Below are 13,750 nucleotides of genomic sequence, written 5' to 3'. Positions count from 1 at the left end.
TTTACTCTTACAAGACTAATAAATAAATAAACAAATAAATAAATAAACAGATTCCACTGGGAATACCTCTACTGAAGCTCTATTCCCTGACCATCATTCCTTGTTTTCTCAGATCAACCATGTCAATCCCATTTTTCAACTAATTCTTCTCTTCTATTCCATTTTGCCTTAAGTAATCTCATATTTTGTTTGTTTGGTTGTCTTTTACTTCCACCCTCCTCCCCACTTACTGCCTTTCACATTAGAACTTTTTTTTCTCTGTTACAAGAAAAATTAGACCCTACTTTCCAGTAAGCCTTTGGTGCTACCCTTAGGGGAGAATGAATAAGATCTATGTTTTATAGCCTGAGATTGATCATGAATTCATTATAGAATCCTGAAGGTAGGGATCCTTCAGAAAGAAGCCTAGGTGCTAGGCAAACTTGGAAGGGGAATTGCTAGCCACCCAGTTGTTTTTCTTTTGGAGAATCCAAGAGACCCACAAGGCTTAGAGAAGTAAAAAAAATTGGGAATTCCTGCGCCCTTCAGTAAGTGCCAGCAGTCCTTTGCAAGATATTCCCTGAAGTTACAATGCTTCTCTGAGGAAAAGATGACTATGTTCAGCCAAATGAGCCTGAGTCCATAGATCTTGACAATAGAGCCAAGAATGAAAGGAAATGCCTATTGAGCAGTCCCACTAAGTGTCTCATGTTTTAAAACTTTCAATATTAAATTGCTGAGTGTAAGAATCTTATGTTTCATGTCAAGTCTTTGTGCATATATGAATTTTAGTTGTATTTAAAGATTTTCTTTTCAGTAATAGATATAAATAACCATCCTATACTTGATCTACATTGTACATTAAGAACATTTCCACTCCCTTTTGAGGTTATTCTATAATAGGCCACATTCTTACTTTAAAATAATTTTTCCTGGGGTGGCTAGGTGGTGCAGTGGATAGAGCACTGGTCCTGGATTGAGGAGTACCTGAGTTCAAGCCCGGGCTCAGAAACATAATAATTACCTAGCTGTGTGGCCTTGGGCAAGCCACTTAACCCCATTACCTTGAAAAATATTAAAAAAAAAAGAAACATTATCTCAGAGACTTGCTTAGAGCTCTAAAAGTTAAGAGTTTTGCCCAGGGTCTCACAGACAGTGTGTGTCAGGGGCAAGACATACATGTGTATACATAGATAGATATCTATACACACACATAGGTGTGTGTGTAAAGATATCTAAGTAACAAGAATTTATATATACGTGCATACATGGAGTAGTCTCCTTATTCTAACCCACACTTCAACTTATGGTTTGACTTCCTCAGAATAAAGCTAACCTAGTTATAGCTCCCTCTTGCTACTCTTGTGAGTACCCCTCAGCAGGGTACTGCTGATAGACTTCTGAAACTATTGGTTCATTCCCACATTCCTGAGTATTCCTTGCAATACCAAGCACCTGTTATTAATGGCTCTGTATGATTTAGCTAATAATTATTCTCTGCTTTTACCAAAGGGATAATTTACTGAGAAAATATAGCAACTACCAAAGTATAAACATACCTTCCCCCGACCAGGGATATACTTGCCCCAATAACTAAATCCTTCTCTCAGCAGAAAGATTTCAAACCTCCAAGTTTATTTTCAAATAAGCCATAGCTAATGAACAGAAATAATTCCTTGCTTCAATAGGACATAGCACCTTAGAGTCAATTACCTACCTACTGGATTAGGTCATTTGGCTATTTATAAGGATCTTTCTGGTGAATCAGCCTCAGCTGTCTGAAAATTCTGAAATGATCTTCAATTTCTGGACCTTTACCATCTCTCCAAACTTTTCAGAGCTCACAAAATTGCAGCCTAAACAAATCCATTTTCAATATTCCTTCATCTAAGAGTCAGAAGAAATAAAATAAACAAAGCAGAAGAAACAGAAGGGCTATGTGTTTATGTCTTCATGTAAGCTTAGGTGGGGAGAAGTAAGCCTTTGGTGCTAAAGTTGCCATTCTCAGCAGTGGCAGGATGATAAACTCTGTGTTTATACATATAATATTTATATAAAACTAAATATTATGTAGTAATACAGGAGTATATAGTGGTATATATTAATATGTTAATAATAGTACATAGAATATATTATATTATTTATGTTATGTATAACATAGTATATATTTTATGTAATAGTATATAGTACATATTAATGTGTAATAATACTTCTTAGTATTTAATATATAATATACATATGCCTCATACACATATCTTTATTTGTGGCCTTTGTCTTTATGTTATTATTTTAACCCCTTCCCATACCCCAATTTGATTATTCTCTTGTGAAAAAATAATTAACAAAAACAATTGACCTAATGACCACATTTAATAATGTGTAGCCTATTCTGTCCTCTTTTTCTTTTCCATTAGGATTATCTGTTTTCTGGAATTTTCCTCAGGATATTCTGAATCATTTTCCTTTGTTATAAAGTATTTGTCTATTGAAGTGATTTTTCTAATGTTTATTCATTTTTCCTCTTTAATCTATTTAAATAAAATGCTGATTTTGCTCCAATGTCCCTCCTTCCAACATACTTTTTAACCCCCCCCCCCATTCCTTTCCCTATTAAAGATTCAATACCTTTGTATGCCTCCAAATACTTGGGCTCTTGGGGTTTTTTTGTTTGTTTGTTTGTTTGTTTTTACAGACCATCAGAAATTGGCCAGGTCTATTTCCCTAAATTGGTAATGTTGATTAACTGGAATTTCAGTTAGACTTCTTCCAGAAAATTCTGATTGGCCACTCTAATAAGGTCTATTATTCCACCTTTAATACTTTCACTCCTACAAGCTCCACAGTCCTCACTGTAACTGACCTTGAGACCCAAGCTACCCCACGGTGCTTGGCAAAGGTGCTGCTGACAGGAGTGATTTAAGAAGCCTTTATCCTTGAATATTTCTCCACTTTTTCTCTATTGTATTATATGAAGGGCTATCCAGAGCCAGTGTCTAGAGTGTGTAAAAGTAGAGTCAAGTTTGGGAATACCCAGAGATCTGAAGTCTCTATCTGTTCTGGGAACAGTGATATCAATATGCAACCAAACATTTAATTCCTATCATTATCTTTAATTGTTATTGTCACAGGATTACAAGCCCTCCTAGATCATTTTGTTGTATGTGATAAGAGTAAGTTGAGGACAAAGCACTGGTAATATAGTCTTCAGCATTTTTTTCTGTAAGAATTACTTTATGATGATTTCATTCATTTTTTTCTTATTGGTTATTGTTTGTTGACTTTTATTCATTTTGGTATTCTTTACTTACATTATTTGATGCTGTTGAAGAACATCCTTCCCCTTAGCTGCCCTTCCCTTCACCATCATTCCTAGATCCTAAAATACACTGAGGATTTCCAAATTAGTTTCAGTGTAGTATAGTATAGTATAAGATACTGTGGTATATAGTGACTCTGATTTCAAAAGACCTAAAATTAAATCCTACCTCTAAAGCTTATGACCTGGGTAAATTTGGGCAAACTCAACCTCCCTGGTCTTTAGTTTCTTTAACTGAAAAATGAGATGATTAGGCTACAGATGGCCACTGAGGTAGCTTCCAGCTCTAGAATTGTGATCCCATGACTGAATCCAAAAAAAAGTGATGATTAATGGTTATTTAGAAACCTAGAAGTATATCTCTAATAGAATATTTCAAGATTCAGTCTGATACATTGGTTAAACACATGATTCAATGCCAAATAGATAACATACCTATTTAAAGGCTGTGAAACTGGAATAGTAATTTCATTAGATAATGGATTTAATCTCCAAAAAGAACCTAAAAGCTTGATAACAAGAGAAAATTTAATGTAAAATTCTGTTCTAGGGTTAAAAAAAATAATTACACAGAGATAGAAATGGGATAGCATAGCTAAAAATACTTCTTGTGGAAAAGATTTTGAGATTTTATTGGGCAGCTACATGACATAATGGATAGAGTACTAGGCCTGGAGTCAGGAAGACTCTTCCTCCTTCGTTCAGATCTGGCCTCAGACACTTATTTGCTATGTGACTCTGAGCACCCATTTGCCTCAGTTTCCTCATCTGTTAAATTATCTGGAGAAGGCAATAGCCAACTATTCAATTGTCTTTGCCAAGAAAATTCCAAAGTGGGTGTTGAAGAGCACTGAAATATGACTAAATAACAAAATTGAATCACAAACAACATATGAGTGAATAATTTGATGTAATGATGAAACAAGCCAACAAAATCATGGATAGTATTCCAACATATTGAGAAGTTCCTTAGTGTGAATTCCTGTCTTCCCCAACCCTCTCCCTCCCTGCTTCCACTAGAAAGCTCAATAAATACATATGAACTTGTTCTGGTAAAAAGAGTTCTGCATTTGTAATTAGAGGATCTCAGTTTTTATCCTCATTCTGTCAATTATATGTATATGATCTTAAGCAAATCACAATTTCTCAAGGTCTTAGTCCCTTTTCTAAAAACTGAGGGAGCTAGACTAGATTATCCCTTAAGATCTTTTCCAACAATAAATTTATAACTCTATGATCCTTTGGGTTGCCATACACAAAAAATTCATCAGTTGGTGGCCAAAGTTCTAGTTTGGATCTATTCAGAACTTCTCTAAGCCTGTTCTTATGCAATAAAGATGTGGAAATAGTTAGCAGACCTGTACAATTCAGTAGAATCTCTCAAAATGAATGCTTTATTGTCATATGATTGATAAGTTAGTTTAATTTATATATCAGTATGAGTAATTGGAGTAGAATTTTCAGGGAGGAGTGAAATTGTAGATTGTATTATTAGATACATACTGTTTATAGAACCCTAATGCACTATCAGTGGAACTGTGAACTGATCCAGTCTTTCTGGAGAGCAATTTGGAATTATGCCCCAATAAAATTTTGCATAACTTTTGGCCCAGCAAACTACTATTAGGTTTGTATCCCAAAGAGATAACAAAAAAGGGTAAAAATACCCCACATGTATAAAAATATTAAGAGCAGTTCTTTTTGCAGTGGCAAAGAATTGGAAATTAAGGCAATTCTATCAATTGGAGAATGATTGAACAAATTGTCATATATAAATGTGATGGAACACTCTTCTATAAAAAAATAATGAAGGATGAGATTTCAGGAAAACCTGGAAAAACTTGCCTGAATTGATGCTGAGTGAAATGAACAAAGCCAGAAGAATATTATACACACTAACAACAACATTGGGTGATGATCATCTATGATGAAGTTATTCGTTTTAGTAGTATAATAATCAAAGACAATTCTAAAAGACTTGCAATAGAAAATACCAATCAGATGGAAATTTGGAGTTTAAATGAAGGCCAAAGCTTACTATCTTCGATTTTCAAAAGTTGTTTTATGTATTGTCATTTTTTTACTCTAATTTTTTCCCTTCCATTAGGATTTGATTCTTCTTTCACAATGTGACTAATATGGATTTATGTTTAGCATGGCTATACTATATTAGATTGCTTTCTATCAGGGAGAAGGGGGAAGGGAGGGAGGGAGAAAAATGCAAAAACTCAAAACCTTGCAAAAATGATTGATGAAAACTACCTTTGCATGTGGTTGGAAAAAGAAATAAATAAAAATATTTAAATTCAAAAGAAAGAAACATGCTATTTAGAAGGTAGAAGGTGATAGATAATTTTTATTCTGATCTAGTTGAAAAATTATATCCATTTCTGAATATCACATTTTAGGAAGAAGAATGGAAAACTATAACAGCAAGAGACGAAGGGTACAGGATTATGTGGGTATTTAAAGCATTCCATTTGAATACCAGTGAATGGAAGGTAGATGATTACTAGTTGGGAATTCATCAATTAGTGAACAAAAAAACCAATATTTATTAGTCACCTACCATGGACCATGTACCAAGAATTATGCTAAACAGAATAACAAAAAGGGGAAATCCTATATCATTTCTCAAGGAGTTCAATCCTATGTTATAGATCATTGTTACCAAATTCAAATAGAAATGGGGGTGGGGGGAGGCACTAAACTATACATAGAATTCCTCTGGGTCTCCTGTTAACTTAGAAAAACATTCATAAATTCATGTTTTATTGTTTTCTTTTTATTTTGTAAATGTTTCCCAATTATATCTTAATCTGGTTCCACTTGGGAGGGTACTGGGTCTATATTGCCCACAGACTGCAGATTTGACATTCATCTATACACAAATAAGATAAATACAGGAGAAATTGGTGGAAGTCTCAAAGAGAAGGCCCTTAGATTAAGGACTAGAAAAGGTATCTTGTAGAAAGTATAGAAGTGAGATGAAGAAAGCCAGGAAAGCTAGACATCTTGGAGAAGGAGAGAGTTCCAGGCAGAGAGGGACAGGAACTGAAAATTAGGGAGATGGAATGGCATATACAAGGAATAGCAAGATGTCCAGTAGTACATAGAAGTGATTTAAGGTGAGAAGACTGAAAAGATAGAAAGAGGCCAGGTTATAAAAGCTTTAAAAGGAAAATAGAAAATTTTATATTTAATACTGGAGGTATTAAGGAATCACTTGACTAGAGGGTATGGGGCGAGACGGTAATATAGACAGATTTACCACTTTAGGTAATTAAATTTGACAGCTGAGTAGATGATTGAGGCATAAATACTAACCAGCAGGATATTACATTAGTCCAGGAATTTGGTGATGAGGGCCTGCATCAGGGTGCTGACAATGTCAGACAGAAAATGGTTTAAAGGAGAAATTTCAAAAAGGTAGAGATGAAAAGATTTGACAACTGATTGAATATGGGGAATGAGAGAAAATAAATAGTTGAGGATATCAAAGATTTGAACCTAGGTGACTGGGAGTTCCCTTGACAGTAATAGGGAATTTAGGAAGAAGAGAAAGATAATGAGTATAGTTTTTGATGTAATGATTTTAAGATGTCTGAAAGGCTTTCAGTTTGAGATATCTGTTATGGTAGAATGGAAGTCAAAAAAGATTAGAACTGGCCAACTTATGAGCATCACCTACACAAAGATACTAACTGCAACTATGAGAGAGATTACAAAGTGAAACTGTATAGGGGGAGAATAGAATAGGGGACAGGATAGGGCTATGAGAGTCCATCATGTTTAGTGGATATGAAGCAAATCAAGAAAATCCAACGAAGCAGACAGAGAAGAGATCAGACAATTGGGAGAAAAAATAGAAGAAAGCAATGTCATAAAAATCTGGAATATCAAAGAGAAGAGGGTAAAAAAATGTCAATGTTGCAGAAAAAAGTCAAAAGGGAGGAGAATTAAGAGAAGCAATAAAAAGAAGTGACGTTGGAGAGAATAATTTCAGTTGAATGATGAGTTTGGAAGCCTTATTGCAAAGAATTAAGGAGCAAGTAAGAGGAAAGGATGTGGAGACATCTATTGTGGATTGCAGACCCTTTAGGTCAAGAGTGATCTTGATTTTGTCTAGGATATTTTGCAAGTGATTTTCTATAAGCTCAGTTCTAACCATATTCTAACTCTATTGTATATGATATATAAATGAATGCCAGTGGCTCTCTATTGCCTCTAAGATAAACTTCACTTTTAAAGTCCTTCAAAATCTAGTCTCATTGTAACTTTTCACACATTGCTCTCCTTTTTATCCTCTACATTTCAGTCAAATCAGCCTTCTCTCTATTCCAATATAAAGCATTCCATCTCCTATCTCCAAGTCTCAGTGCCTATAGGCCCTCATGCCTTGAACTAATCAACACTTATTAAGCAGCTACTCCAGACCAGGGACTTACAGAGACCTCAAAAAAAAAGCAACAAGTTTTTGAGCATGGTTTAATGGAATCAATGCTGCTTTGGTTATCAAAGAACTTCAGTTTGAAAATTAATTCTGCTATTTACCATTTGCCATCTCTGGGTCTCAATTACCCATTCTCAATTCTGCCAAATAGAATTCCCCACTTATTTAAAGTCACTACCTTTTACACAAAACCTTCCCTGATCATCCCCAAGTTCTAACCCACTCCCTTACAAATCAACTTGTATTGTTTTATTGGCTCTTGGATTTGATGCAGTTTGAGGCTCATGAAGTGAACTAGGGTTTGAATAGTGAAAATTTCATGTAAACCCACAACTCAGAATTAAAAAAGGACAAATAAGTTTTAAAATACAGGCACATGATGACTGTATCCCTAAAAGATAAGCAATTATCAAGGTAAAAAGTCAGGGTTTTGTAGGGGGAAAGGATATGGCATACGTGATAGGAGAACAGGACCCAGGAAAGACATAGGAGTTGACGCAGGCATAGAGTAAAAGATTATGTCAGAATGTTCAAGGATAACAAAGATTCATTTGTGGGGACCAAAGAGGCAAGTTTTTTATTGGTATATACTCTGTTGGACTTTAGCTTCTACATCCCTGTCCTTGTAGAACTGGGAATTTTATCTAGTTGGCAGGACACAGGATACCCAGATCAATTCAAGGTTTCATACAAAGAGGCAGTTAGGGATGTTACAAGAACATATTTTCTCAGGATACACGTGGTCAGCATAGAAAGGCAAAGGATTTAACTATTTGTTCTCTGCTAGTATTTCCACAGTTTCAGGTTATATGGAGTGTTCAGGGAGGATTTGCACCTGAGGTGTGAGGGCTAGGTGAATCCCTATCATTGCTGCTCATCCACTTCCAGTGTCCACCTGGCACTTAACTGGTCATAAGTTAAGTGACTCTAAGAAGCTGAATAATGTGCAGCCAATGCATCCAAGTTAAACTGTTTTGGCAGATGGGCTTAAGAGTGTGAGGATGCCAAGGTCATTGACTACATCCCAAGCTATTTCCAGTCATCTTGACTTTTTTCATGGCCACTGGACTTACATGTCTGTAGAAGAGAGTATATGGTTGATAGCTTTGTGCAACTGCCTAAATTCAATTCAATTCACACTTAAGTAAAGACTTCACCCCATGATGTTATTGGTTCTCTTGGTAAACAAAGGACAGACAACGTTATGTACATACTGTATCCCTGCTAGAGAGTGTAAAATTTTCAAGAGAAGCAAATGTTTCCATCCTTGCCTTTTTATACTGGGCAACTAGCACAGTGTTTGCAACAGAGCAAGCACTTAATGAAAGCTTGTTTATTGATCTCTGAGCTCTGTTTCTAGGTATCTTATATGGAAGCTTTTTCTGTTTTTTTTCCCCTGACCTCCATCTTGATAGATTTCAGTCTACCATATGTTTGTTATCTTTTCTCTGCCAACTTCCTGATGCAAATAATCTATATAGTATAATCAGAAAGACAAGATTCATGAAGTGTTCTAGGCAGCAAAACCATTTCATAGGAATGTAGGCAATTGATTTATGGAGTCTCAGACACTGGGTGGGTATTTCTTTACTTAATTCACTTTTATTCTGTAAATAGAAATGTGTCAATGCTGAAAAATAAATGAACAGTATTATTTCTTTGCCTGTTCTACTTTGGCATAGCCATACAAAAAAGATTTACTAATTATCTCTTTTCTCATCAATAATCATAAGGGGAAAATCATCAAGCCTGCAAAACTTTAATTAAGAAGAATATAGAAGTAAGCACTGTACTCAGTGGGTGTGATTTCAGCAGACTGTGCTGAGGGCTGGGGGAATATTAGGTAGAGAGAATATCTTGGAAACAATTTTTTAATTGAAATAATTGTTCAAGGTCTTAATTCCTCATAATTTAAATTGATTAGAAAAGGACAAAAGGAATCTTGCCTTGAATCATTTTAATGGTAATTTAATGATGGAAACAATTTATTTCAAATACTATAATGTCTAAAATCAGTGTAATGCTTTAACCACAAAATTTTTTAACTTAAATGTAATTTATTTTAGACGTTTATTTCTTGTTCCCTTTGTGAATGATTCTTGAAAAGATCCAGACACTAGACACTGAGTCAGAAGACTGAAATTAAAATCCCAATTTTAACCCTTACTAGCAATAGGACTAGTAAAATCACTTAATAAAATTACATTATTAAGAAGGGGAGACTAGTAGTTAGTATTTATTTAGGACTTTAAGGTTTGCAATGTATTTTAAGTATATTATCTTATCTGTTTAAGTTGTTTGGTCAGAGTCAAACAGCTAATAAATTTCACAAGCTGGATTTGAAGTGATTCCAAGTCTATCACTTTCTTCAAATGTTCATCTTGTCCTGACTTCTTTGCTATGTCATTTATGAGGAAGGTTCTATGTAAATATACTATGAAAATAGATGTGAACTATTAGTACAAAGAAATAATCTCATGAAAAAACTAAAATGTATATATATATATATATATATAGCTACATGTATTAGCTTATTAAGAAGCAAAAATAATTAAATAAGCATGCATTAGTTCTGAAAAAAAATAAAACAACATACCTAACTTCTTTGCCCAAATCAGTTAAATTTAGTTGCATGAAAATGTCTATTCCTTCTGCTTCATTAAAAATGGTAGTTATACTATTTTCTTTTAAATTTTAATTTATGAAATAAATCATGGAAGAATAAAAAATAATTGCACATGAAAATGAAAATCTATCATAGCCAACTTGTTATTCCATTTAAATATATATAATAACGTCTTGTAATTTTCTTTTTTCCCTTTCCTCTCTAAATAAATATATATATATATGTAAAATCATTCTATGCACACTTCCATTTATTAGTTCTTTCTCTGGATGCAGATAGTCTTTCTTCATAGGGCTTATGTAGTTAATTTGGGTACTTATAATAATTTGAGTATTTATAATTGTGAAAATTATTTAATCATTCTAGGGTATTCTTAAAATAATATTGATGGTACTGAATACAATGTTCTCTTGGTTGTACCCATTTCATTCTTCATTATTTCATACAAATCCATCCATTTTTTTCCTACAGTTAACAAGCTCATCATTTCTTAAGGCAGTAGTATTTCCTCACAGTCACATACCACAATTTGTTCAGCCATTCCCCAGCTGACAGGCATCTCTGAAATTTCCAGTTTGTTGCTATAAATATTTTAGATCATTTTGGGTTCTTTTCCTTTTTTCCCCCCAATAGATCTAGCAGATCAAATAGATCTACTGTATTGCTGGGTCAAAGGGTATAGGCAGTTTAGTAACTCTTTAGGCATAATTACAGATTTTGCTCAAATATGGTTGGATTATTTCACAGTTCCATCAACTGTTACTTAATGTCCAAATTTTTCCACATCCCCTCCAACATTTGTCACTTTTTAAAATCATTTTAGTCATTCTAATAGGTATAAAATAATATCTCAAGATTGTTTTAATTTTCATTTCTCTAATCAATGATTTATAGCATTTTAGATGACTATAAGTACTCTTTTTTTAGGGGTTTTTTTTTTGGTAAGGCATTGGGGTTAAGTGAGTTGCCCAAGGTCACACAGCTGGGTAATAAGCTGAGGTTCGGATTTGAACTCAGGTCCTGCTGACTCTAAGCCAGTACTCTATCCACTGCTCTACCTAGCTGCACCTCCCCCACCCAAGTAGTTTTGATTTCTTCACTGGAAAAAATGCTTGTTCATATGCTTTGACCATTTCTCAAATAGAGAAGACTTATTTTCTTATGGACTTGATAAAATCCATAATTCTTTATATATTTGAGATATGAGATCTCTGAGAATCTGTCTATAAAAATTTTTTATCAATGTTACCTTAAGATCTTTTCTAATATTAACAAAGAAAATCTTTTAAAAATTATGAATAAAACTCTAATCTTTATGAAACAGTGACTAGTTGACCCCTTCCTTAGGTCAAGTATAATGAAAGAAAGTGGCTCAAAATATCTAGTCCCTAAATCAACTGGTCTACTTAATGGCAAGGAATTTCCCTGAGAGGAGTATGGTTAAAGCTCTCTCCAAATTGTTAGTAGCATTATCCAATATTTGTCTTACAGTTTCAAGTTTATAAAATCTTTTATATCATCTCATATATTATCTCCTTTGAACATCATGAAGGCCTTGTGAAAATATGGTAGGAGTGCAAGAATTATCTTGGTTGCATCTTAAGATCATAAATTTGGAATTAGTAGAAACTTCAGACATCATCTAACACTAAATTTCTTACTTAAAGAAGAGGAAACCAAGGATGAAAGAGATTAAGTCATTTGGGCAAAGTCAGAGCTCTAATAAATGTCAAAACTAAAATTCAAATCTGTGTTTGGGATTCCAGTCTCAGAGCTCTTTCAAGTATAACTGATTATGTTGGAAACATTCCTAATGGGCTTGACATTTAACTGACCAGAAGTCATAGCAGCAAGTATTTTCTTGAACTTAGTCTCTGAAGCCTAAGCTTTTCAGATCTTAAGACATATGCAGAGAATTGACAATGATAATCAATGTTTGGGTAGTGAGGAGTTTTTAGTATGAGATTTAAATGGTATCTGGTTATAATGAACACACTTCCAATTTTTTTCAGTTAATTATGATGTCTTCCATATGTTTCCAAACCTACTCCATAAAATGACCACATTAACCATCTGTTCTCCAACTTGAATTCTTATAGTTATCAGTTGTGGGGATCCAGGTATACCTGCCAATGGAATGAGATATGGAGATGATTATGTGGTTGGACAAAATGTTACTTACATGTGCCAGCCAGGCTATACGATGGAATTGAATGGCTCCAGAATCCGAACTTGTACTACTAATGGTACATGGAGTGGAATAATGCCAACTTGTAAAGGTATGATCCTGTTTATTTGTAATTGATGTTCATTATATTTTCTCATATTTTTTTGTATAAGTAAATGTAAAAAGTATCTAAAACTTTTATGAATGTCTTTTCAGTTTATTTTCCTTGGGGTAAAAGCAGCCTCTACAGAGAGAAAATTGATGTTTTTCTTCCCATATAAAAGGTTTATTTTGAAAGTCCTTTAAAAAATCCATATAATTATTTGGCCTACTGAAAGATGACAACAATTATTTACTTTGATTGAGGGAGCTTAGTCTGATGATTAACAAAGACTTCAGTCCATTAGTTCTAATTTCAATTTAATTCGGTAACTTTAATTTGCTGACAATTGAAATGAAATGCTAAAGATATGAAAAGTATAAAGTCTATACCTAATCTAAAGAACTACATTGAATTAGACTAGATTTTCTATAGAAGTGATCAAGAACTTGCTGCTTTAAAATTATATTTATATAGGCATATATATTTGCATGCATATATGTATGTGGTCATTTATGCATTATATATATATATGCTTTATATATATACACACACATACATATATATTATATATATATATATATATATGAATTGGGGGCGGCATGATTTATATCTCTTGTGCCAGGGCTTAGTCATTTTGCCATCTTTAAATATGAATTACTATATTGGAGAAGTATAAGATATTATCAGTTACTCAAATTATTACTTAAATTCTTCTCTTTTTCATTTTTGTTATTATTTGTGAGAGTATAATGTCCACTGCCATTCATTGAGATGACAATTAGCTGGGTAACAATGAGGTGTTTATATATTTTTTTCCTTCTCCTTTCTATTCACTCTGACTCAAAAGACTACAGCATTCAAGGAGAATTTTAACTATTGATAGAATAATTTAAATTATAGTTGAACAAATTTTAAAAACTCATATTTGTTCTTTTGTAATGACAATGAAAACAAAATGTTAATTGTAGTCAATATTATTCATAACTTTTTGACACAACCAAAAATTCCTCATTTGATTTTGATTTTGATGTCTTCTCTTCTTTTTTCTACTCTCATTTATTCCCATCTCTTACATTTATTGTCTCTTTCTTGCACTTAGTTAAACA

General features: G+C 33.6%; 1 protein-coding gene across 1 annotated transcript in view; it reads left to right on the top strand.

Moving 5' to 3' along the window:
* The window catches only part of CSMD3 (CUB and Sushi multiple domains 3), a 639,662-nt gene that overhangs the window by 580,014 nt on the left and 45,898 nt on the right, over window positions 1-13,750 (top strand). Inside the window, exon 46 of the mRNA XM_074202120.1 lies at window positions 12,474-12,653. Coding sequence (XP_074058221.1) covers window positions 12,474-12,653 — 180 coding nt within the window. The remainder of the gene's footprint in view (window positions 1-12,473; window positions 12,654-13,750) is intronic.

The sequence above is a fragment of the Macrotis lagotis genome, chromosome X (assembly GCF_037893015.1).
Source record: "Macrotis lagotis isolate mMagLag1 chromosome X, bilby.v1.9.chrom.fasta, whole genome shotgun sequence".
Taxonomy (NCBI): Eukaryota; Metazoa; Chordata; class Mammalia; order Peramelemorphia; family Peramelidae; genus Macrotis; species Macrotis lagotis.
Note: the sequence above shows the minus strand (reverse complement) of the source record. Positions and strands in the feature narration are given on the sequence as shown.